Here is a 21,935-nt window from a genome sequence, read left to right on the forward strand (position 1 = left end):
CGTACTTAATTCATTCCGGAGGTCCGTTATTAACCTGAAACTGTTCTTAACCTGAAGCACCACTTTAGCTAATGGGGCCTCCTGCTGCCGCCGCAGCACAATTTCTGTTCTCATCCTGAAGCAAAGTTCTTAACCCGAGGTACTATTTCTGGGTTAGCGGAGGCTGTAACCTGAAGGGTATGTAATCTGAGGTACCACTGTAGAAAGCTCTCGCTCCAATGATCTGTACATGCAGGGTTCCCTATGGACTTGCTTGAGAAGCAGGGGCCCCGGGCCCAAGAAGTTGGCTCCTAGGGGCCCAAGAAGTTGGCTCCTAGGGCCCCAAGGCATGCCACTGTATTCCCAATAAGGTTTCCAAAACTCTAAATCCAACTCTCTCTAAATCAGGGTTCCCAAAACTTGGGTCTCCCTGCATTTTCCCCTAGATGACTCTTGGGACCCTTCCTATGTTTATTTGTTTTTAAATAATAATAATAATTCAGACATCTTTACTGAAAGTTTAAAAGTACATAATTATACGTAAATAAAAGAGAGAGAAAGAGAAACAGAACCTGTGTAGAAGGGAAAGTAAAGGTAGGGAAGGGACCCCAAAACTGTACCCTTTGCAAAGTTGTTATTGTACTTTACCAGATCTTAACCTATTACAGTATTTGTAAGAATGGATTCCCAACATCATTGAACGTGTCCATGCCAAGTCTGCATTTATACGCAAGTCGTTCATATGTTGCGAGTTTGTAGAAGTCTCTAATCCAATCGCTGAAAGGAGCCGCCGCATTTTTATTTTTCCAATTCATCAGTATCAAGTCTTTTTGCCGTGGTTTAGGGCGTAAGAAAGTCCACTCGTATTGTCCTTTTGTAAGGTTCCATGTGCTGGGCGAATAATTCAAAAAGATGTTGTATGAACTCCCATCATCTCTCGCTAGCAGGGCCAGCGGCCAGGGATGATGGGAGTCCCGAAACAGCTGGAGACTCAAGTTAGGGAGGAAAGTCTGGAGACTGGCCTGCCCCTCTCCCTATTCCGAGGCTGCCCTCCTTGCTCCGTGGTTAGAACCCTGCAAGGATTACCCCGTGGCTAGAACCCACAGACAGAACTCCGAAATCGGCACCCCGCAGTTTAGAACCCTGCAATTAGTGCCCCGCGGTTATTACCCCGCGGTTAGAACCCCGGGGTCAGTGACCTTCGGCGGTTAGAACCCCGCGGCCGCCAACGTTCCAAGGCGCGGCTCACCTGTCAAGCAGCAGCAGCAGCAGCAGCAGCAGCAACTTCGCAGCGTGGCGACTGGCCGGAGCGGCGCAGCCGCAGTAGCGCCCCCCTCTCTCTCTCCCCGCCCCGCCGCGCGGCCGTCGACAAATCAGGGCAAGGTAAGGGCACGTCGGCTTCGATGCTGCTCCCGAGCATGCTCGCAGCCGGGGGAGCATGCGCATTAGGCACCAGGGGCTCGAAGGCCGCCCAGAGGGGGAGGGGCGGGAAGAATCGCCTCAGAGAGGAAAGGATACTTTTAATGAAGAATAAATAAATATTTACTGTAAACAACTAAAAAAACATTAGCAGGATTGTAACAACTCTTGTAATGTAACAAGAACTAAGGATATAATGGAGTTTTTTAAAAAAATAAAAATAAAAATGGAGAAGAGGGAAGTCCAAGGGTTCGAGGAACCCCTTGTTTGTGATGTTAATTCATATTTGAATGCAAACTTTAATTGTAAAACCAAATAAAAACCTATATGGAAAAAAGAAATAGAATCTTAGAGTTGGAAGGGACCCCTGAGGGTCATCCAGTCCAACCCCCACAGTGCAGGAATCTCAGCTCAAGCATCCCTGGCTGGTGGCCAAACAAACTCATCTTAAAAGCCTCCAAGGAAGGAGAGGCCACCACCTCCCGAGGGAGACCTTTCCACTGTCAAACATCTCTTTCCCTTTCTGATGTTTAGTTGGAATCTCCGTCCTTGTAACTTGAAGCCATGGGTTCGAGTCCTGCCCTACAGAGCAGGAGAAAACAACATTGCTCCCTGTTCCGTGTTACATCCCTTCAGATATCTCCTATCTCCTCTCAGACTCCTCTTTTCCGGGCTAAACATACCCAGCTCCTTCAACCGTTCTTCATCAGGCTTGGTTTCCATAGTAACATAGTAGAACATCACACACCTATTTCTGTTCCTGTGTTTGAAAGTCAGCGTCCTCAAAGGTCTATCCAGGTCATCAGTTAAGATTTGCTGTTTTAAAATTACGAAATCAAAGCAAGAAGTAGCTTTTCTTTCTTTTCCGGTTTCATTCTGGCTGGGGATTAGTTTCCAGGTCTAATTCAAAGGGCTGTTGTCGACCTATAAAGCCTTACGTGGCTCAGGACCTCAATGCCTTAAGAGCCGTCTCTCCCCAAAGAAGACCAACCCGAACCCTGAACTTGTCCTCGGAGGACCTTCTCTATGTCCCCCTACCCCAGAGAGGTTTGGAGAGTGGCAGCAAGAGAGCAGGGCCTTTTCTGTGGTGGCTCCCCAATGGGGAAACGCTCTCCCCAGAGAGGCTCGCCTGACTCCATCATAACATGGCTTTAGGTGCCAGGCAAAAAAATTCCCCTTTACCCAGGCCTATAGCTATTAAATGATCTATGGGCTGTAAAAGTGTGGGGAAAGCGACTATTATTATGACAACTATTTTATTATTAGGCTGTTTGTTAGCTTTTTACTATGTTTTTTATCATTGATGTTCTGTAATGTATTTTTAATGTAGTATACCGCCCTGGGAGCTTTTGATAAAGGATGGTAAACAAATGGAATTAGTAATAACAACAATTCACACATGATCATGATAATAATAATAATAATGGGTTGTTATTGTTCCTATTTTGCAGGTGGAATAGAAAAAACTGCAGCTTTCCCATCTGCTCACCATCGATCACAGGTTATAACGCTCAACTGGAATATTGTTGTGAGTTTGGGGCATGGGTAGGCAAACTAAGGCCCAGGGGCCGGATCCGGCCCAATTGCCTTCTAAATCTGGCCTGCGGCGCCGCAGGAATCAGCGTGTTTTTACATGAGTAGAATGTGTCCTTTTATTTAAAATGCATCTCTGGGTTATTTGTGGGGTCTGCCTGGTGTTTTTACATGAGTAGAATGTATGCTTTTATTTAAAAGGCATCTCTGGGTTATTTGTGGGGCATAGGAATTCATTCTCCCCCCCAAAAAAAAAAAAAAATAGCCCGGCCCCCCACAGTGGACTGGTGAAAACGTTTGCTGGTTTGGGGGTTTGGACAGGGAAGGGTAAAATAACGCTAGAATGGCAGCTTAACAGTTGGTCAGAAATAGGCGAAGCATCCTGGACTGTTCAGAACAGGAGCAAACCTCCTCTTCCCCGCTCCCTAGTGCTGTCTAGGTCTGAGGGGGGAAAGGAACAAAGGAAAATTGCAGTTTGAGTTGGTTAGAGATGAGCTAAGTTTTGCACCCTGCTGGCTCCTGGGGACTCATTTTAATTTTGTCCTCATCCTCTTCCCTGATGAGATCTGCAAAGGCAACACACCTTGGGGAAAGCTGTCAGGCAGTGCCATCCCTGTTTGGGGAAGCTTTTAATGTTTAATGCATTCCTGTACAGTGGTACCTCAGGTTACATACGCTTCAGGTTACATACGCTTCAGGTTACACACTCCGCTAACCCAGAAATAGTGCTTCAGGTTAAGAACTTTGCTTCAGGATAAGAACAGAAATTGGGCTCTGGCGGCACGGCAGCAGCAGGAGGCCCCATTAGCTAAAGTAGTGCTTCAGGTTAAGAACAGTTTCAGGTTAAGTACGGGCCTCCGGAACGAATTAAGTACTTAACCCGAGGTACCACTGTATTTTAATATTTTTTTGGAACCCGCCTAGAGTGGCTGGGGAAGCCCAGCCAGATGGGCGGGGTACAGTCATACCTCGGGTTAAATGTGCTTCAGGTTGAGCATTTTCAAGTTACGCTTCGCGGTGACCCGGAAGTAACAGAGCGCGTTGCTTCCGGGTTTCGCCGCTCGTGCATGCGCAGACGCTCAAAATGACATCACGCGCATGTGCAGAAGCGGGAAAACTCGGCACGCGCAGACGCCCAGTCGCATCTTACGTTCCATTCAGGATGCGAACGGGGCTCCGGAATGGATCCTGTTCGCATCCAGAGGTACCACTGTATAAATAAGATATTATTATTATTATTATTATTATTATTATTATTCGACTCTAAGTAAGAAGAGAGGCAGCTGGGGGCTGGCAGAGCACAGGCTGGAATTTTGGGGGCAGTACCCCATTTGCTCTGCTGATTTTTGGGGTTCTGTTAAAAACGAGTGTCTCTTTTGGGGGATCAAATGTGGGAGAAGCGGATTATAACAGGAAACTCGTGTGGCGTGGTTTTGAAAAGTGTAAGCTGGTTGTTAAAATTGCAACTTAGGCATGAGCTCACTAGGTGGTCTTAGGAAAAAAGCACCTCCTCCTCAGTTTCAAATTGCCACTTGTAATTTGGAAGGTAATAGTACATCCCACCTCGTGGGATTGCTACTGAAATAATGTGTGTGAAGTACTTTGCATGCCTGAAATATGCTACAAAAATGGCAAGCAATAATAGTACTGCAAGGCACACAAAATATTGTGTGTTATTTGTTAAAAAAAAAATAGTCCACACAACCTGCCAATTGATTCTGTGGCGGTGGCTTCCAGTAGAAACAACAACAGTGCAAAAAAATAAAATGATCCCCACAGAACATTCACATCAAATCCCAGTTATTTACAACATAGTATATCAGTCCAGATTATTACGAGTCCATGCATAACTGCAGATGTTTGTGACCATACACTTCACTGCTGCGTAGCCTAGACTTGGGAAATAAAGAACTCCTACCCAGCATAGAGCAAGTATCGGCTGTTCTTTATGAATGCTATTTCTTCATAATTGCTCTCAGCACATTGTCACTGAAATATACTCAGAGTCGCAAAGTGATTTCATGCTCTTTATTCAGCTCATAGTGGTGAGGAGGAATGAATGAAAGTCCCCTCAAAGTATCTGCTTTATATACATTATTTACACAATGGGCTGCACAGGATTGGCCAATTCTGGAATTCTACTGTAAGCCAATCAGGTTGTGGATTCACTTATATCTGGAGCATGATTGGGTGGTTCCTGCCAACCAATCATACTGCTGCAATGTTCTAGGACCAATCAGACTGCTGCATTATGAATCCTATTGTTCTAGGACCAATCAGACTGCTGCAGTTTGGATCCCATTGTTCTAGGACCAATCAGACTGCTGCAGTTTGGATCCTATTCAACTCAGTACATAACAGCCACCTTTCGAAGGTCTGAAAGGAGTACATCAAGTGTCATTCTGGATCACTACCCCACATAAAACCCCAAGGAGGATGAGAGGGAGGACTCGGAAGTGGTGCAATGGGCAGTTTTGTGAAGGAAAAATAGAGCTTACATTCATGAATGCGTTTATAGAAGAAAACTATTCACTCAGCTGAAGGTGCCTGCTTGTAACCTGTCTCTAACTTTTCTAACATAGTTTCCAGTCCAGTGATGGGAAATATATAAGTCTGATATTTTGGATTAGGTGGTATAAATGTTGCAAAATAAAAATGAACGAATGCAGAGCAAATTCATGAATGAATGAATGGCGTTTATGATATATAACGATGCTGATAGGAGACTTTGAAAAGGGGCTGCCAGTCAGAGAAAGACAAAACCAAGCTACAGTAGATAAGTAGACCTATAGTCTGACTCAGTGTAGTAAGGAAGCTTTGTGTGTTCGTATTCCCTGAAATATCGCTTGATGTAAAATTGTAGTTAACAAAATAATCCGTGAGCATGAATAGGAGTGACATAGTTTAGAATTTATTATAGGAATCAGTCAATGTAAACCTTTCCACTTAAACAAATATTTATTTTAAAGCTCTAAATCCAGGCACTAAAATGTAAATTGACCAAAAGAGCTTTCTTATTACTATGATTAAGGGTAATTTAAAACACAGTAAACTTTTAGGTGCAGCCATTTTTAACCTAAACTGCAGTCGGCTGTATAAGACTGAAATCTACACAAGCAGTGGCCTTCATGCGGACAGCTGGCAGAAACCGTTGCACACATTACATATCATTAGGGGATGAAAAAGCTTTTATAGAAACCTATAACTAAGTCCCCTCTCCGCACTGCAGTATCACTGCTGGGAACGCTAGAGTGTCACTAAAGTGATTGCTAGGAAAGAAGATGTGTTTTCCTCTTTCTGTTAGGAAAATCATCCATGGAGAGTTTAGAGAAGAAGCTCTTTACTTGGAGCACGGTGTCCTTACACTCATACACATAGAGCACAATTTCCCCAAATATAGTCACATTTGTTGTTGTTGTTTAGTCGTTTAGTCATGTCTGACTCTTCGTGACCCCATGGACCAGAGCACGCCAGGCACTCCTGTCTTCCACTGCCTCCCGCAGTTTGGTCAAACTCATGCTGGCACCTTCGAGAACACTATCCAACCATCTCGTCCTCTGTCGTCCCCTTCTCCTTGTGCCCTTGATATCTCTCCGCAGGGCCTGCAAGACAGAGCTGTTCGGCCTGGCCTTTGGTTTGGACTCAGTCTGACCTTATGTTTCCCTCCCCTTATGGTCTTATCGGCTACTTATAAAATGAGGCTGCATTTAAAATTGCATTTTAACCTGTATTTTAAATTGGTGTCCCACCCCCACCCCCCACCCCTATTTTATGTTTTTACTGTAATTTTACTGGTGATAGCCACACTGAGCCTGGCTCTGGCCGGGAAGGGTGGGGTATAAATAAAAATTATTATTATTATTATTATTTATTATTATTATTATTATTATTATTATTATTATTATTATTATTATTACGGCCCCAAACAACCTCTTGGCCTATTTGCTGAATCGGTGCAGTCATCATTGCCTGGTGCTGACTTATGGAAACCAAAGCAGGCGGAGGGACCACAGTTCAGTGGGTCAGTCTCTGGCATCTCGCTTTTCAATAGGCCTCAGGAGCAGGTGCTGAGAAAGGTGTAACCCCCCCCCCCCTCAAGCCTGGGAGATCCTGCCAGTGAGAGTGGATAATCTTGGGCTACCCAGACTACTCATCTAACCTGCTGTAAAGGGTGCTCCCTATGTTCCTAAAAGGGGCGCAGGTGGCGCTGTGGGTTAAACTCTGGTTCTCCAGAAGCGGCTTAGTCATGCTGGCCACATGACCTGGAAGCTGTATGCCGGCTCCCTTGGCCAATAAAGCGAGATGAGCGCCGCAACCCCAGAGTCGGTCACAACTGGACCTAATGGTCAGGGATCCCTTTACCTTTACCTACCACGAATGAAGATCAAAATCATGTGCCAAACCATCTTTTGGACTGGTCAGGGTCGCAGAGAGGCAGGGACTGATGTACTAGGGACCTTAGACATGGAGCTTTCATTTTAAAAAACCCAAAGGAAGTCTTTAGGTTTCTTAGAAAGAAAGTTATGAAGCAAAATGTGTAGGTACCTTTTTAAGCGATTTCTCTTACATTAGCCAGCCTGGCTGTTCCCTGCTTTCATTGTAGCAGACAGAAGTTCAACAGGTTAAGCCTTTTTCCAGTATGGAAATACAATTATGTGGAAAGCTTCGCCTCTTCCCATTTTGTCTGCCAGACGTTTTATCACTAGTTGAGTTCTTACGTTCTCGAGAAAAAGACTCTGCTTTTGGTTGTATGCAAATAAGGAACTATAAAATCAAATTGTATGTCTGTTAATCCAATCCTGAATCCAGATTTCTTATTTCTAATTATCTCAGGTCTCTGAATAAAAGTACCACTACTGATCATATATGTGTGATTCCTATTAGCTGGGTGTTCTGGACTGGCAACATAACAACCAGTTATGAATAGTGACCCTGTTCGTTTCTGAACTAGGCAATCAGCCTTTGCTGGCTTCTACATTACAACTTGGACATTTTTGAAAAGACAATAGAGTGGGTATACAGTGGTACCTCGGGTTAAGTACTTAATTCATTCCGGAGGTCTGTACTTAACCTGAAGCACCACTTTAGCTAATGGGGCCTCTTGCTGCTGCCGCGCTGCCGGAGCACGATTTCTGTTCTCATCCTGAAGCAAAGTTCTTAACCTGAAGCACTATTTCTGGGTTAGCAGAGTCTGTAACCTGAAGCATATGTAACCTGAAGTGTATGTAACCCAAGGTACCACTGTACTCCTTTCCATTATTTTTCAGTATTTTTGCACAAAGTAAAATGCACTCTAAATACGGTATGTCGATGGAGAGAAAGGTCGACGGTGTGGATCATTTGCTAGGATAGCATTTTTCTCTTGACTCCCATCAGAAATGGCTTACATTTTCCTGTTTTAATTGAGAAGTGTGATGAGAAAACTTATTTTTCTCCCTTCTAAATAAATAGAATTACACCACGGTGTGTCACTATTGCCCACCAACATAATAACAATGTGAATAACACAGTAGCAAGTTTCCAAATATCAATGACATCCTAATCCCAATGGGCTTCAGCTAAATGACATGGAGACAATCTGCCTAAGATGTTGTATTCTGGCAAAAGAAAAAGATGTGAAAGCCAGCCCGGGGGGGGGGGAGAGGAATGAAGATAAAATCATGCAAGATGTTGAAATGGAGAATATAAGCTTTCATGCAAATATTGCAGTGCAGACTGTGCAGACTGTCATTTTCATTATCAAGATTTTGAGTTCTAAAAAACCATGCTTAAGAAAGCAAAACTTACACTTTGAATGGGATAAATCAGTTTTCAGTAGGGAAAAAAAGCACTTTCTATTTTGTTTTGCTTTTTAATATAAAGGACAATAATCTCTGAATGAGGAAGATTTGAGCATTCCATATTTAGCACTAGTTCAAATGATCAGTTTTATATCTGCACAATGCTCCCAGAATGCCTCTAGTGATGCATTCACATCAATAATGGCTTAGAAGAACCTGGGTTTCCATAGATACAGATGCTGCTTTTTGGCAGCAACTTGTATGATAATCATAACCCTCTTTTCATAGTCATGCTGATAAGAAGCACAATATTTAAAAGTAAACTATCCACGTCTTTGGCTAATGACCAAATTCCTATCTCATTTCTATTACCTCTTTCATAAAATTAAATTCATTTTCATCATTTAAATACATGCAATTTCATATCCTAATTTCCATCACAATTTTTGTATACGGAGGTATAAAACTGAATATTTGAATAAATTATCTTTGCAGTATTCAGCAAAGAGATGGCAGCTAGCTTTGAAACTATTCCACATCTTTAATTTTTGTATGGTTCTCATTCAATAAGCTAACTGGTTCTTATGTAATAAGTTAATGGTCAAATCCCACATTTTGTCCCTCCCTCACTTACATTATCTATCTCAGCATAATATTAATTTAAGCAGGAAATTTCCAAAATAAGCACCGTGACCTAGGCAGTTAAGACATATAGTGGCAAATCTCAAGAATGACCAAATGCCATGGGCAAATTTCAGAATTTCTTTGTGATTGCAAGACTTCTGATTTTTAAAATATTTATTATTTTTTTTAAAAAAAACCATTTATCAAGGGAAAGCTGTGAAATGTCCAAAATTCCTTAAGGTAAGCCAGAGCTTGTGAGTGAATTTGGGTGGGATGGAGACTTAAGGAACTTAGCAAGAGGTAAAAGAGTTTTTGAGGTTTGTGTCATTATCTCTTGAACCCTTAAGAAATGTCAAGTACATGTTAGACTCCGATGTAAATATCATGTTTCCTTTATGTGCAAAATATCCCTTTAAGAAACAGTTGCAGGGCTTGTCCACACCAGAGTTTAATGTGTGTTTGCACCTGTTTGCATTCCCATTTGTGTGGTCCACATGAGAGTCCCCTCAAACAATACCAATATTGGTGCTTCCTTCCCAGGACCCATAAATTCAGTTTACCAATACAGCGGTACTTTGGGTTACATACGCTTCAGGTTACAGACGCCGCTAACCCAGAAATAGTGCTTCAGGTTAAGAACTTTGCTTCAGGATGAGAACAGAAATCGTGCTCCGGCGGCGCGGCAGCAGCAGGAGGCCCCATTAGCTAAAGTGGTGCTTCAGGTTAAGAACAGTTTCAGGTTAAGTACGGACCTCCAGAACGAATTAAGTACTTACCCCGAGATACCCCTGACCATTAGGTCCAGTCATGACTGATTCTGGGGTTGCAGCACTCATCTCGCTTTATTGGCCGACGGAGCCAGCGTACAGCTTCCGGGTCATGTGGCCAGCATGACTAAGCTGCTTTTGGTGAACCAGAACAGCATATGGAAACGCCGTTTACCTTCCCGCCGGAGCGGTACCTATTTATCTACTTGCACTTTGATGTGCTTTCGAACTGCTAGGTTGGCAGGAGCAGGGACCAAGCAACGGGAGCTCACCCTGTCGCAGGGATTCGAACCGCCGACCTTCTGATCGGCAAGTCCTAGGCTCTGTGGTTAAACCCACAGCGCCACCCACGTCCCACAATTTCCCCATAGATGGTGCCATAAATGGGATCTCTTTCCCTGTACCCCGCTTTCTCCTAGGGCTACTTTTTAAGAAAGAAAACAAACATGGGGAGCAGTTCCAATTATAGAACTGAGTAACATTTAGTTTGACTCCTAATTGGCTTTGTGGGTTGGAGCCAGAGGTTTTCTAATTCTGCTACCTGAGACCTTCTAATTAAAGATCCCTGGCTGGACCATTCTCTGAGGGCTAGGGGAGGTTTGCAGGGCATAGAGATGTGAGACTGCTGTTTACTCTTAAAAGCAAGAGAACCACAAAGGCTGATCCATTTTCCCAACAGCAGAAGCTTCTCAAGTCTCTTCTGTACTTAGCATTTAATTCAGCAAATAATTGGGATAATTAACTTACGGTAGGTAGAGAGCTACTAATTACGTTTAAACTAGCCTAGCATAAAAGTGTAATCAGAATCAGGTCAGAATGACTTTCTGTCAGTCGCATATTTGCAATTACTGAAGCAAATGAATTATTTGAGCCAGGTTTGTGTTTGCTTTACTAGGTTTTCTCCAGAGCATAGATGTTCTCGAGGCAATGAAAAGTCAAATACTTCCCTGCAGGTCTCTCAACCAGACTTTCCACTCTGAACAGCTTTCCTTATTTGTCTCCAGAGGCCTATAACATTTTTATTTACTTTTTTGGAAAAGAAAAGAAAAAGTTCCGTAGCTAATGTCATATGTGGCAAGGGCTGGCTATTACTTTGCCTGTATTTCTTGTCAGCTGTTTCTTACCTGGAATTGGGATGCTAGTTAGTATTAGCAGGATACAGTCTTAAAAAAAATTAAATGTCATCACCAGTCATATCAAGTAATAGGCCTCATGGGGTTCATCTCAGGTAGAGGCGAATGTAAGCATGTAAGCCAATGGATTCAAGATTCCAGTCATACCAAGCGGGTGGTGTAGCTTTTACTTAGCTGTACATCACTTTGGAACAAGCTGAAGGATGTAATACTTGTTGTTACTGTTTAGTCGTGTCTGACTCTTCGTGACCCCATGGACCAGAGCACGCCAGGCACTCCTGTCTTCCACTGCGTCCCACAGTTTGGTCAAACTCATGCTGGTAGCTTCAAGAACACTATCCAACCATCTCGTCCTCTGTCGCCCCCTTCTCCTTGTGCCCTCCATCTTTCCCAACATCAGGTCTGTTCCAGGGAGTCTTCTCTTCTCATGAGGTGGCCAAAGTATTGGAGCCTCAGCTTCAGGATCTGTCCTTCCAGTGAGCACTCAGGGCTGATTTCCTCCAGAATGGAGAGGTTTGATCTTCTTGCAGTCCATGGGACTCTCAAGGACTTCGTGGATCACTGACTTGCCATGGCGAAGGGGCTTGAATAACTTAGAGAAGCTATGACCGATGCCGTGCAGGACCACCCAAGAGGGACAAATCATAGTGGAGAGTTTGACCAAATGTGATCCACCTGGAGCAGGAACCGGCAAGCCACTCCAGTATTCCTGCCAAGAAAACTCCATGGACAAAGACAAGAGGACGTAATACTACTACTACTACTACTACTACTAATTATTATTATTATTATTATTATTATTATACCCCGCCCATCAGCCACTCTGGGCGGCTTCAAGAAAAAGACTGAAAGTACATTAAAGTACATTAAAACATCAGTCATTAAAAACTTCCCTAAACAGGGCTGCCTTCAGATGTCTTCTAAAAGTAAGATAGTATTTCTTTAACATCTGATGGGAGGGCGTTCCACATTGCCGCCACCAGGAAGGCCCTCTGCCTGGTTCCCTGTGGCTTCACTTCTTGCAGTGAGGGGACTGCCAGAAGGCCCTCGGAACTGGACCTCAGTGTCTGGGCAGAACGATGGTGGTGGAGATGCTCCTTCAGGTATACTGGGCCAAGGCCATTTAGGGCTTTAAAGGTCAACACCAACACTTTGAACTGTGCTTGGAAACGTCCTGTGAGCCAATGTAGGTCTTTCAAGACCGGTGTTACGTGGTCTCGGTGGCCGCTCCCAGTCCCCAGTCTAGCTAATGGAAAGTTCTTTGGTTTTGAGTGTGTGTGTTGCAGGATGTTTATTTATTTGTGTTAATTCTTATGATGAACTACCTGTGGATGCATTTGTACGAATGGTTGTTATAGAAATGACTCAAATAAATATACCAGTAAGTTTATGTCAGGAGTAACCTGCCTGATGCTCCCTGGCTCCCAAGTTTTCAGATACGAGTTGCATCCTTGCTGGTAACTCCTTCAGTCCCCTCTCCCTATTATGGACCCCTTCATTCCTGCCCTCGGGTAATACTGAAGGTACCCAGGCACAACGGGTATTGCTTTCTCTCATTGTTCCTTGGGAGTAAGGGTGCAGATCCTGACACCTTAAAAAGACACACAGCAGAGGGCCTTCTCGGTAGTGGCACCTGCCCTGTGGAACGCCCTCCCACCAGATGTCAAAGAGAAAAACAACTACCAGACTTTTAGAAGACATCTGAAGGCAGCCCTGTTTAGGGAAGCTTTTAATGTTTAATAGGTTATTGTATTTTAGTGTTCTGTTGGAAGCCGCCCAGAGTGGCTGGGGAAACCCAGCCAGATGGGCGGGGTATAAATAAATAAATAGTAGTACTAATTATTATTATTATTATTATTATTATTATTATTATTATTATTATTATTATTATTACAGCATCCATGCAGGAAGCCTGGTCAATATTCTCAGTGATGTCTAGTCATTCAACACCATTGCAACTAGTTGCAAAGGAGCAGAATATAGGAATGTATTCAACAAGGAATTATACCAATGTTTTAAGCCACAAGCAAATGATTGGCCTTAATAGCTCTGTTGTTAAAGCACGAGACTCTTAATCTCAAAGTCATGGGTTTGAGTCCCACATTGGGCAAATTGCAGGGGGGCAGCTACAGGATCAACTCACGATCCCTTCCAATTCTACAATTCTGTGATTCTAAGGAAGGGTTTCCACATCCAGAATGCAACTGGGCTCTAATACTTTTGCAGTTGTCTAGGGAAAAAACATTTAGCAAATGCCGTTTCTTCCCCAGCAATACTTTAATAGGAGATCGTTCACCAGCCAAAATGCTTCCCTTTCTGCAGCACTTAAAGCCACAGAAGACTGGATGCATGCTCACCCCTAGGGCATTAGGAGAAAACAGCTTTGTTAATGGAGAAAACAAACGGTTTCTGGATTGCCAGTCCATCTCATTCTCTGTCTGCTATACCATCGGATGGCTCATTAATTTTGATAGTGCTTGCATTACTATGGCATTTCGGGATCGTGCTGCCCATTATGTGTGTGTTTAGTTTATTTAAGGCATGTAAGAGAGGCAAAGGCAACCGAATCCAAAAATAGCTTCAAATATTATCCATTCTAATTAGCTGTAGGTTCATTCTAAGTTTGTCTAAGTGAAGAAGAAGAAAAGAGAGGGTTGGTAGAAGAAATAATGTGTCCTGGAATACTGTGTCCAATTCTGGGCACCACAATTTAAGAAAGAAGTTGACAAGCTGGAAGGTGTGCAGACCAAGATGATCAGGGGTCTGGAAACCAAGCCTGATGAGGAATGGTTGAAGGAGCTGGGTATGTTTAGCTTGGAAAAGAGACTGAGAGGAGAGATGGTGGCCATCTTCAGATATCTAAAGGGCTGTCACATGGAGGATGGAGCAAGCTTGTTTTCTCCTGCTCTGGAGGGTAGGACCACTGGTTTCAAGTTACAAGAAAGGATATTCCGACTAAACATCAGGAAGAACTTTCTGACGGTAAAAGCTGTCTGGCAGTGGAATGGACTGTGATGGCCTGGGACTGGGGCTCGGACTCAGAGCCATAGGAGTCTCAGTCCGCACTGGATCCTTTGCCTCAGGCATCATCTGAACCAAGTGTAGGGCCTGATCCTGAAGAGTCCCAGTCTGCACAGGTTCCCCTGCAACAAGCACCAGCTGGGCCGAGTCAGGGGCCTGAGCCTGCCCTGGCTCCAGATGCAAGGATTACCTTGTTGCCTTCAGCTGGGCCATCACTTACAGCTGCTCCACTACCAGTTGGGTCAGGGGAGGCTGAGGCGGCCCCTGGGTCTAGTAACCCACCGACATCTCCCGAGCTGCAGAAACTAAGGTCTAAGAGAAGGAGAGACCTGAGTACTCGCAGGAGGAGTGCTCGCCATTGGGCGAAACAGGGAGGTGAGTCGCCGGGGGATCAGGACCGGCCGCTACCCCGACAATTATAAAAGGCTGACGGACCCCGCCCCAGGTTGCAGGAGCAACATTGCTGTATGGCAGATCCTGCCTGAGATCCTGTACCTGTCCTTGCCTGGTTTCCTGCCTTGTGTCCTGCCTTGGCCCTGTTGGACTGACTCCCAGCGGAACCTTCAGATTCTGGACCAGACCTGGACTGTGTTTCACGGGTTACCCCTGGGCCCAGCACACGAACTTCCTTGGAAGGTGCTGGCCTCTCCTACCTTGGAGGCTTTTAAGCAGCAGTTGGATGGATCTGTCATCACCATCTCTCATGGATGCTTTAGCTGAGATTCCTGCATCGCAGGGGGTTGGACTAGATGACCCCTGGGTTCCCTTCCAACTCTACAATTCTATGATTCTATGGTTCTGTGTTCATAGCTTGAGTTGCCACATCTTAACCCAGTAAAAACAGTGAGTGCCCAGGGCAATGAGACATTATGTGGGAACGATGGTCTGCCCCACTATAGTCATACCTCAGGTTACAGCCGCTTCAGGTTGCGTTTTTTTGGGTTATGCACCCGCCAAAACCCGGAAGTACCGGAATGAGTTACTTTCGGGTTTCGGTGGTGGTGCATGCGCAGAAGCACTAAATTGCACTTTGCACATGTGCAGAAGTACTGAATTGCAACCCACACGTGCGCAGACGCGCTACTGCGGGTTGCAAACGCTGTGGGTTGCAAACGTGCATCCCGCACAGATCATGTTCGCAACTTGAGCGTCCACTGTACTTTTCCAACTTCCTCCCTTCCTGCTTCAGCAAGCAGGATCCCAGCTCATTTAAATGATATTTACCCTACAATATAACTGAAAAGGCTGTCAGATTGGCTTAAAGAACAATTAAAAACAAGATGATCTCTGCCTGCGAATGTACAATCCGAAGGCACAAAATGAAAAAGGGATGTGAAGCAAATCAGATGCCTGTAATGATCAGCTGAGATGAAAACCATTCAGGTAGCCTGGCAGAATGCTTGGCTGTGGGTGACAATTGAGGGAACGCCAAAGGAACATGACCTCTCAGCAGAGCTGATGGAACAGTCCTGCTTCCCTTCCCGGCTGCTTCTTTGGTGCAATCCATATGGCTTGACCAAGCACTTTTCGTCTGCATTTTGACATAGGATTCCAATAAGCATTTAAGGTACATTCTGTAGTTTGGGGCAGGCCAGGGTACCTTATTTCTGTAACTGAAGTATCTGGTTCATCGGGAGACTAGGCTATGTTTTTGAATACAAGCTGCGCTGGGAGATCAGGAAGGAAGAAATCCATTCTGACATCTTGTAAAATTTGCTCAGACTGCTTTATATGACAAGACTAGCAATTGAGCGGATGGATGTCTACATTCGCTGTTCTTCAGCCTGTTGTTAAACATACATGTCAGCTCGATCACTCAAAGCCGGATTATCAATTGTGCAATCAGAACAATCGCACTGGGGGCCCTGCCTTCAAGGGGGTCCAGAATCTAAGCCGTAATTTAAAAATAAAAAGTGGGTCTCTAGCCACCTTGGAAAGGGAGTTAGAAGACACCGCATTGTTGATCAGTTTCTCAGTTTGATGGACTGTTGAGAATAGGAGCCAACTCCTAGGGGCCAAGGTCCCTTCAGCCTCCCAATAAAATATTGGAGGAGGGGGCTGAGCCCCCCATAAAGTTGATGGCCATTGCCATTCAAATGGTTTGCGTGGGCCGAGTCGTGTGATCCATTATGTAGGGTGGGGTGTACCTTCCCTCCCCCCCCCCAATATTTTATTTAAGTTGGCACTCCTGCTGTTGGGATAGCTGGTGATGGTGAGTTGTTTTCCAGTTTCCGGAATGCCGTGAACAGGACCGCACTGCAAATCTCTCAACTAAAAACCAGCCGCGTAATTTCCGTTAAAAACCAAGCAGTTATAGAATTGATCCAAGGTTTGTGCCCCTCTTTTAAAAGTAGACTATCAGTCTAGAACAGTGGTTCCCAACAGTTTTTTGGCCATGCCCCACCTAAAGGTAAAGGGACCCCTGACCATTAGGTCCAGTCGTGGCCGACTCTGGGGTTGCAGGGCTCATCTCGCTTTATTGGCCAATGGAGCCGGCGTACATGGCCAGCATGACTAAGCCACTTCTGGCGAATGAGAGCAGCACACGGAAACACTGTTTACCTTCCCGCCTGAGCGGTACCTATTTATCTACTTGCACTTTGACGTGCTTTCGAACTGCTAGGTTGGCAGGAGCTGGGACCGAGCAACGGGAGCTCACCCCGTCGCGGGGATTCGAACCGCCAACCTTCTGATCGGCAAGTCCTAGGCTCTGTGGTTTAACCCACAGCGCCACCCGTGTCCCCATGCCCCACCTAAGCATCTCTAAAATCCTGATTCCCCACCCCCACCCCTGGTGACATATAATTCTTATTATTCCAAAAGTGAACTTCTAATCACACAAAGGAAGCCTAAAAGGCCATTAACTTGGTCTAAAGAAGCTTCCAAATTGTGCTTCTTAAAAATCAAATGGCCCCCTGCTGGGAACTACAGGTCTAGAAAGACTTGCTAGCAGCCTCTTGGACAACTGTTGTCTCATCTAATAATTAAAGCAAGGATGGGAGCCTGTCTCTCTCCAGATGTTGCTAGACTACAATGCCCATGTTCCTTGACCATTGGCCATGCTGGCTGGGAGATGCTTCCATAACATCTGGGGAGTTGTAGGTTCCCCATTCCTCTCTGGAGTATGCCTAAAGTTAAAGGGACCCCTGACCATTAGGTCCAGTCGTGGCCGACTGGGGTTGCGGCGCTCATCTCGCTTTATTGGCCAAGGGAGCCGGCGTACAGCTTCCGGGTCATGTGGCCAGCATGACTAAGCCGCTTCTGGCGAACCAGAGCAGCGCACGGAAACGCCTTTTACCTTCCCGCCGGAGCGGTACCTATTTATCTACTTGTACTGTGAGGTGCCTTCGAACTGCTAGGTTGGCAGGAGCAGGGACTGAGCAATGGGAGCTTACCCCGTTGCAGGGATTCGAACCGCCGACCTTCTGATCGGCAAGTCCTAGGCTCTGTGGTTTAACCCACAGCGCCACCCGCATCCCGCCTACTGCCTTATTATTGCTTGTAGAGACAGACAGTGAAGAGATTACATCTCCCCTTGCATTTTGTTTACCTAAGAGTTAACGTATGGCTCTTTGGGGAACTCCTGAAGTTCAGATATGTTCTTTCAATAGCCTTTGATTAAAGCACTTTCCCTATGTAGATTTGGGTGGGTGGGGTCGGGAAATAGTTTGGCTCTTGAAATGTCGCCAACGAAAGAAGCAGAGCTTTGATTTTTATGCAGACTTTCTCCCACCGGGGAATGCAGGAGACACAAAACATGAAAACCTATTCGTGTTCAGACCTTGTCAATGTCAGTCTACTACATTACCATATGATTGCTATACCATTAATTTTTTCTTCAGAAGCTACAACATGACACATCAGGAAATGTATGTGTGGTTTTTAAACGTTCTTGTATGGCTTTCCCTACCTTTGCTGCAGCTGAGGTCGATGTAAAGATCATCAACCGTGCAGCTGTGGGGAAGCCGGCTGGCTTGGAGGTAACAACTGTTTAACATTCTGGTTCTTCCAACATGGGAAGGGAAAAAAAATAAACTGTTCTGTAGATAATTAGCAAGCTAGTTCTTGAGCCTAAAGGGAAACTGATTGGGTATTCAGAATCATTTAATCAGCTGGAAAAGATGCAAGGATCTGAATGGCTGAAGGAGGGTAATATTTGGAGGAAATGAATTTGGAGGAAACTGACACTAAAGAGAAGATTGACACTAAAGCTCTGTATATATTGAATGTCTTTTTTTTTTAAGGGACATTCCTCTTATCATACTATACCTCGGCATCATGGGCGTAGCTCAACAACTTTTGGCAGATCCCAAGCAATCCTGGCTACGCCCATGCTTGACCTGCCCATCCCTCCTGCAAAAATACAGGGCAGTACAAACAAGGGGTGTTCCAAGCCACTTAGGTTTATGGCTCCAAGATGAGAGTCTTTTCAGATTTTCCAACCCATTGCAATCTTGATTTTTCTTTTCTTTTATCTCATCCGCATCTGTGATGTGGCATGAATTTGGGCACAGTACAACCCTTCTGTTGGACCAGGTTGTAGCTATTGCTGGCCATAATATCATAAATAACCCCGTCTCCATGATGCTTATCTTGATTTTGTGTTTCGATATGCCCCAAATGGGATGCGGGTGGCGCTGTGGGTTAAACCACAGAGCCTAGGACTTGCCGATCAGAAGGTCGGCGGTTCAAATCCCCGCGACAGGATGAGCTCCCGTTACTTGGTCCCTGCTCCTGCCAACCTAGCAGTTCGAAAGCACATCAAAGGGCAGGTAGATAAATAGGTACCACTCCGGCGGGAAGGTAAACAGCATTTCCGTGTGCTGCTCTGGTTTACCAGAAGCGGCTTGGTCATGCTGGCAACTTGACCCGGAAGCTGTACGCCGGCTCCCTCGGCCAATAAAGCGAGATGAGCACCACAACCCCAGAGTCGGTCACGACTGGACCAAATGGTCAGGGGTCCCTTTACCTTTACCTATGCCCCAAATAAACTTCAGAGCACAAGTCTGTGAGTTCAGTGGGGCTTATTCCTACGTATGCGTACACAGCATTGCAGTTTCAAGTTAAATTTGATAGTGGCCTGATTTGCACATCCTGGCAAGGCCAGGGTGTGCCAGGACCATGTGGGCTCCTGGAGAAGGGCTTGCAGCTCTGCTGCTTTTCCTGCATCTTTTTAACCCCACACTGCGCTGAGTTAAGCCAAGGTTCGGCTTAGTATATCATCTAAACCCAGAATGGTGGTGAAACTGTCTCCTCATTAGCCGTGAGCTGCAGAGAGATCTAAATTGGATTAAAAAAACTTTTGGTATAGAACAAAAAAGGCAGATTTTGAAATGCGGTTGTGTACAGAGGTTGAACAAGCTACTGTGAAAATGCGTTAACTTTTGTTGGAATTTGAAACACAAGAAGAACAAGTTAACCATGAGCTGTAGCCACGGTTTGTTCTCAGCTTAAATGTGAGCTGCGTTGGAGCAAAGCCCTCGTACCTGTCCTGGTAAGCCATAATTCTACAACCTGTGAACGAGGCCAGTTTGAAGAACAAAAACTGCAGAAGGATGTTGCTGTGTGCTGAGGAGTCTGTTTCCACAAAGCAAGACACTCCTCATTCACAATCGAGCGTAGCATTAAGAATTAAGAATGCCAAGTAGCTTGGATCTTCATAGCATGAACTGGCTTGTGGGGTTTCACTTATTTATAGCCTATCCCTCCCCATGTCCTCAATCTGGTCTTTGTGCGAGAGCCAGAAGTGCATGTAGCTGACAGTGTGAACACAGACGTTTCGCTTCTTTGTTAACACTGTTATTTGTACAATGTGGACTGCGCAAACACCTGCGGTCATGCAGAAAGCATAATTTGATCTTGTGCTGCGAGTGAGGCAAGTGCAGGGACAACTGTGGGATGAGGTTGCTAGCCCTAATGCCCCGAGATGTGTTTGTGCGCGCGTAAAACGTCAATTGAATGAACATCTGCCCACATTCAAAAGCACTGTTTGTTCATGCTTTCCTAGCATGTCTACTGTATATCCCCACAAAAATGAATTCTATAAGTATATTTTGGCAATCTGTTGCAACCCAATTGTTAATTTTACCAACCCATGGCTACCTCTTGAATAAGTTCAATCTCAAATTGACCACAGCAAACTGGGTTCACTCAGGGTCTTTCAGAAGAGGTCAAGTGAGGACAACAGCTCAAAGATTATTTACGCCATCTGCTGGCAAAATACATCCTTTCCCAAGAGGGCATTGTTTCACATCCAAGAATCACTATTATTATTAATAATAATAACTACAATGTTTTAAATAGAGTTTCTTCTTTGAAACTTTATTCAAGGTATTTTTAAAAAATGACTGTAATGTTTGCAATTCAGATGAGAGACTATACTTCTTTCAATATGAAAACAAAACAAGCATGTCTCATATAGATTTATATTGGAATACTATATCAGTGTTTCCCAACCTTTTTTGGGCAAAGGCACACTTGTTTCATGAAAAAATCTCGAGGCACACCACCATGCCAGATGGGGAAAGGTCACTTTTTACTTATGTAAAAAAAAATAAAAAAATAGTAACAGCATAGAAGGTAATGGTTAGGCTAGCATCCCTCTTCCAAATATGCTAGGTTTTTATTTGCAGGGACTGTTCTACATGGGAAAACATTCAGCACTGTCATTCTCCCATCTGCCATCTGAATTGGTACTATTCTGGGTCAACTTACTCTGCTGCATGTGTAGATGAAAATGGCACCAAGTGTGGGGGAGGGGGCAGAACAGGTTTCAGATACAGGATATTAAGCATACACGTACTTCAGATTGAACTGGTTGCTTGCTTTGCAAGTTTTCATTTCCCAAATGACTGCCTTGGCAAGCGCAATACCTACCAGGCTCAATGCCGGTCTCGTGCTGCCGCTTCCCGCGCTCTCAAGGACCTAGGAGGAGGAAGGCGTGAAGGGAATCCCGAAGGTGCGAAAACCTCGCGCATGCACAGGCCTTCCGCCTGCGACAGCCCAGTAGGCCGGCCGAAGCGAGCGGCGATGGGATGTGGGAGGGAGCTCGCTCGCCGCCCCGCGTGTGCCTATGTGGGGCACGTTACAGCCCCGTGACGTCAGCGCCACGCAGGCAGCCAGGCAGGCAGACGGCGAGAGCCCCGCGCTGGGCGGCCTCTCCTCGCCGCCGCCGCCCCGCCTCTCACCGCCCGACTCGCCCACCTCTCTCCCACGGCACACCAGGCAACGTCTCGCGGCACACTAGTGTGCCGCAGAACACCGGTTGGGAAACACTGTACTATATCATGTGTGATTTTCTCCTGAAACATTTCTGTGTCTCAATTCAGGAGCTCTCTGTTACATACAGAAACACGGGGGATGGAAATTAAGATCTTTCAAAGGCTGTCAGGATGAAGCTGGCAAACAGTTCTTAAATAATATTGGATATTCTATTTTCATCCTCTGATCCATCATCGCTGGGTGCGCTCATTCAATTAGCACATTCCTTGCATTTTTCTTTCTCTTTGTTTCCGGAGACTGTATTGCAGGTTCTCCACGAACATCTCTTTGTGTGTTTTAAAATCTTTCCTGCCTTTGTGTGTTTAAACTCATGTGCTTTCTTATTTGCTTTTCATTGTAGATCTTTCCAAGGGCAAGACCTGTGGAGTCCATCGATGGGAAGGGCAAGTAGCACACTT

At 45.1% G+C, this 21,935-nt stretch overlaps 2 protein-coding genes across 6 annotated transcripts in view; one reads left to right on the plus strand and one right to left on the minus strand.

Moving 5' to 3' along the window:
• Positions 1-2,101, minus strand: part of FOCAD (focadhesin) — a 141,248-nt gene extending 139,147 nt beyond the window's left edge. The window contains exon 1 of one of the 3 annotated variants that reach the window (XM_082204526.1): positions 2,082-2,101. The gene's annotated coding sequence lies outside the window, so the exon portion shown is untranslated. Of the gene's footprint in view, positions 1-627; positions 851-1,228; positions 1,257-2,081 lie in introns of those variants that run through there. The other 2 variants (XM_082204525.1, XM_082204527.1) reach the window with 2 other exon arrangements.
• A 68-nt stretch (positions 2,102-2,169) lies between these two features.
• The window catches only part of MLLT3 (MLLT3 super elongation complex subunit), a 138,698-nt gene continuing 118,932 nt past the window's right edge, over positions 2,170-21,935 (plus strand). The window contains exons 1-3 of one of the 3 annotated variants that reach the window (XM_082204929.1): positions 2,170-2,186; positions 2,850-2,899; positions 21,878-21,920. In XM_082204929.1, coding sequence (XP_082061055.1) covers positions 21,912-21,920 — 9 coding nt within the window. In that variant the 5' untranslated portion in view covers positions 2,170-2,186; positions 2,850-2,899; positions 21,878-21,911. The other 2 variants (XM_082204930.1, XM_082204931.1) reach the window with 2 other exon arrangements.

The sequence above is a fragment of the Podarcis vaucheri genome (assembly GCF_965113315.1).
Source record: "Podarcis vaucheri genome assembly, chromosome: 17".
NCBI lineage: Eukaryota > Metazoa > Chordata > Lepidosauria > Squamata > Lacertidae > Podarcis > Podarcis vaucheri.